This window comes from Microtus ochrogaster, chromosome 19 (genome assembly GCF_000317375.1).
Source record: "Microtus ochrogaster isolate Prairie Vole_2 chromosome 19, MicOch1.0, whole genome shotgun sequence".
Classification (NCBI taxonomy): domain Eukaryota; kingdom Metazoa; phylum Chordata; class Mammalia; order Rodentia; family Cricetidae; genus Microtus; species Microtus ochrogaster.
The window spans coordinates 48,943,303-48,946,306 of record NC_022021.1 but is presented as its reverse complement, the minus strand read 5'-3'; the positions used below and the strand labels follow the sequence as shown (position 1 = coordinate 48,946,306).

General features: G+C 48.6%; 1 protein-coding gene across 1 annotated transcript in view; it reads left to right on the top strand.

The window, feature by feature from the left end:
* Ube2ql1 (ubiquitin conjugating enzyme E2 Q family like 1) overlaps window positions 1–2,675 on the top strand; it is a 43,716-nt gene extending 41,041 nt beyond the window's left edge. Inside the window, exon 3 of the mRNA XM_005356755.3 lies at window positions 1,314–2,675. Within this exon, the coding sequence (XP_005356812.1) occupies window positions 1,314–1,445 (132 nt within the window). The 3' untranslated portion in view covers window positions 1,446–2,675. The remainder of the gene's footprint in view (window positions 1–1,313) is intronic.
* The last annotated feature ends 329 nt before the right edge of the window (window positions 2,676–3,004 follow it).

Here is a 3,004-nt window from a genome sequence, read left to right as displayed (position 1 = left end):
AAAAAGAAAAAGAAAAAGAAAAAGAGAGCTAAACTCCAGGAAAGCATGACCCTAGTTAGGAGTGAGTAAGTAAGTCCACAACGCCAAAGGGGCCAATTCAGGTGAGCAGGCACTTACAAGGCTAGGTGACTAAGAGCCACAGCAAGCTATCCAGTAAGGGTCCACTGCCATCCCCCCTTCTGGTGACGAGCCACAGGCTCTCAGATATCGTCTGTTTCCATTGTGACACCTCTTTTCTCTCCTCTGAAGGTCTAGCAGGCATGTCCACTCCCTGCCTTCGGGCTGCGTGTGGCTGAGGGCAGCTATGAATTTGGCCCAACACCAAAGTATAAACTTACTGAAAACATGATGGGATTTGGGGGCTGGAGAGGAGGCTCAGCGGTTAAGAGCACTACTGACTGTTCTTCAACAGGTCCTGAGTTCAATTCCTCACAACCACATGGTGACTCACAATCAATCACAGTGATATCTGGTGCCCTCTTCTGGCCTGCAGGCAGACATACAGGCAGAACTCCATATACATCATAGATAAATCTTTTTTTTAAAAAAAAATAATGAAGACTTTTAAAAAACATGAATTTTTTTGCATTCTTTTTGTTACTCAGTTATGTGGTTTTCAAAAATGGACTCTGTAGATGAGAACATGTTGTCACATACCAAACAGTCGAACACGCCCAGCTTCTGCTCAGAGTCTTCTCAGCCACCCAAATCCTCTGGTCCACTGCACGACCCGGTCTTCAGCTTCAGCACATGCGTGGTTCTGACCTCTGACCCCTACCTGCCTCCCAAGCTGTATGAACTGCCGGGAGTGCCGTAATAGCTCCCAAGCTTGGATTTTAAAATTCAGTCTTTAGTTGCACACATAATATGAACACATAATATACACATCTATGTATAAATGTATTTATTTCCATGCCTATCAAAGACAACCCAGAAATTAGACTTGAAGCATTTGGGCGAGAAGGCTCCTCTCCTAAGGGATCCTTCAGCTGTGTCTCAGGAATGCAGGGAAGCTGCCTTCCAGGCTCACAGATTGAACCAGTTTGGATAAAGCTGAGGCTGTGGTTTGGGGAAAAGTGCCTGCACCCCAAAATGTTTACAGTACGTGGCTCCCCGGTGTGCTCTTTATCGAAGCTGTATCCCTCCATATCTACTCCGTGAGAGTGTCCCATCATCCTTGCTGGTTGGCCAACACATCTCCTAGATTCAGACATCAGAACTACGCCCACCTCCGTATGACCCTTTAACAACCCTATGAGGAGTCGGGTCCTCGGCTGAGCCTCTAACCTGGTGTCTCTTTCCATCTCACGCAGGGACGGATCTGCAGGAAAGCTGGCAAGTCAAAAAAGTCCTTCAGCCGCAAGGAAGCCGAAGCAACCTTCAAGAGTTTGGTGAAGACTCATGAGAAATACGGCTGGGTCACCCCTCCCGTGTCTGATGGCTGATGCCTGCACGCACCCTAGACGCTTGAGCCGCCCGTCCACACTCCATCCTGCCATCTTCTCCCACCGCTGCGCGTCTTGTACCCTTTTCTACTCCAGCCAGAACTGTGTCCTGAATGCAGAGGACACGCTTAAGTTATTTATGAACTGATGTGTTTACGGAGAGAAAGAGCAAACTGTTCGGGATTGTGTTTCCATAATAAATGACCGTCTCTAAGTCACTTTGGAACAAAGGTCGAGATGGTGATGTTTCCCAGCCCCACCCCCCACCCCCCTACCCACCTGTCGCATTGCCCTTAGCTTCTTTCCGCGACAGCAGCTCTGAGCAGCCGGCGGGAATCTCAAAGCCCCGCCCACTTCATTTCCATGTACAAGGCTCTGTTCCCAAGTCAGCAGCACCACACACCACCACCGGGCCCCCACTGGCCCCTGTTCGCTGTATTCTGTATCTGTTTCTCTTCCTGGCAGGTCGACATAACTTGAAGACATATCTTTCTTTCTGTGGCCTGTGGTCTGCTGTGATGATATTTAGACCTCATTCATGCTATGACCTTTGGCTCATGAAAACACAAATCTAACATTGCCAGGCTCTAGCGCTGACTTAAAACTACAACTGCCCTCTCGATTAAAATGTGCTCCCATGCTTATCTTGTGCTGTGCTGCTGTTCACAGATAAACCAGTGCCATTTGATGAGAGGCAGGGGAAGCTGCGGCCACCAGGGAGGTTCAGGACATAAGGTGCACGCACCCCCCTGGGGCTCAGCGCAGCAGACGGGCCAGAGGGAACATTCTCTTCAGACGTTAGGGAATGCTTGACGACAGGGGGTCTGCGTCCATCTCCTCTCAGCCACCACAAGACAATTGCCCATTTGCTGAGGTCATCGGACTCATTTTGTCTTCCGTGCTAGTGACAGGAGACACCAGAACTGCCAAAGGACACCAAGTGACTCGAGGAGGACTTGCATGACCCGGTCTGTTACTTCACCCGCTCGCTCGTCACTTGTGCGTCCCCGAGGTTGAGGCAGGAGCACCCTCACCGCGGTGTGAACCTCCTGTGATTTAATCTCCCCACACTTTCATTTTGCTCTTCTGTTAAATTACCTAGAAATTCCTAAGAAACTCCATGAAATGAGGAGATGATGTTTATGAGAACATGCAGAAAGAGGTAAAATGTTCATTCCAAGTGGAAAATCCTATTGGACACATTTTAAATAAAACCATGCATACCTGATAGCCGGCCTCAGGATCACTCATTGTGTAGGAGCTAACCTACTGGAAGTCTTTCTTCTTTTCTTTCTTTCTTTCTTTCTTTCTTTCTTTCTTTTTTCCTTCCTTCCTTTCTGCCTGTCTGTCTGTCTCTTTTCATGATTATAGATGTTTTGCCTCTGTGAATATCTGTGCACCACATGCATGCCTGGTGCCTTCAGAAATCATTACAGGGCATCTAGTCCCTGGGAACTGGACTCACAGATAGCTGTGAGCTGCCATGAAGGTGCTGAGAATCCAGCGCAGGTCCTCTGGAAGGGTAGTCAGTACCTTTAACCATGGAGCCGGCTCTCCAG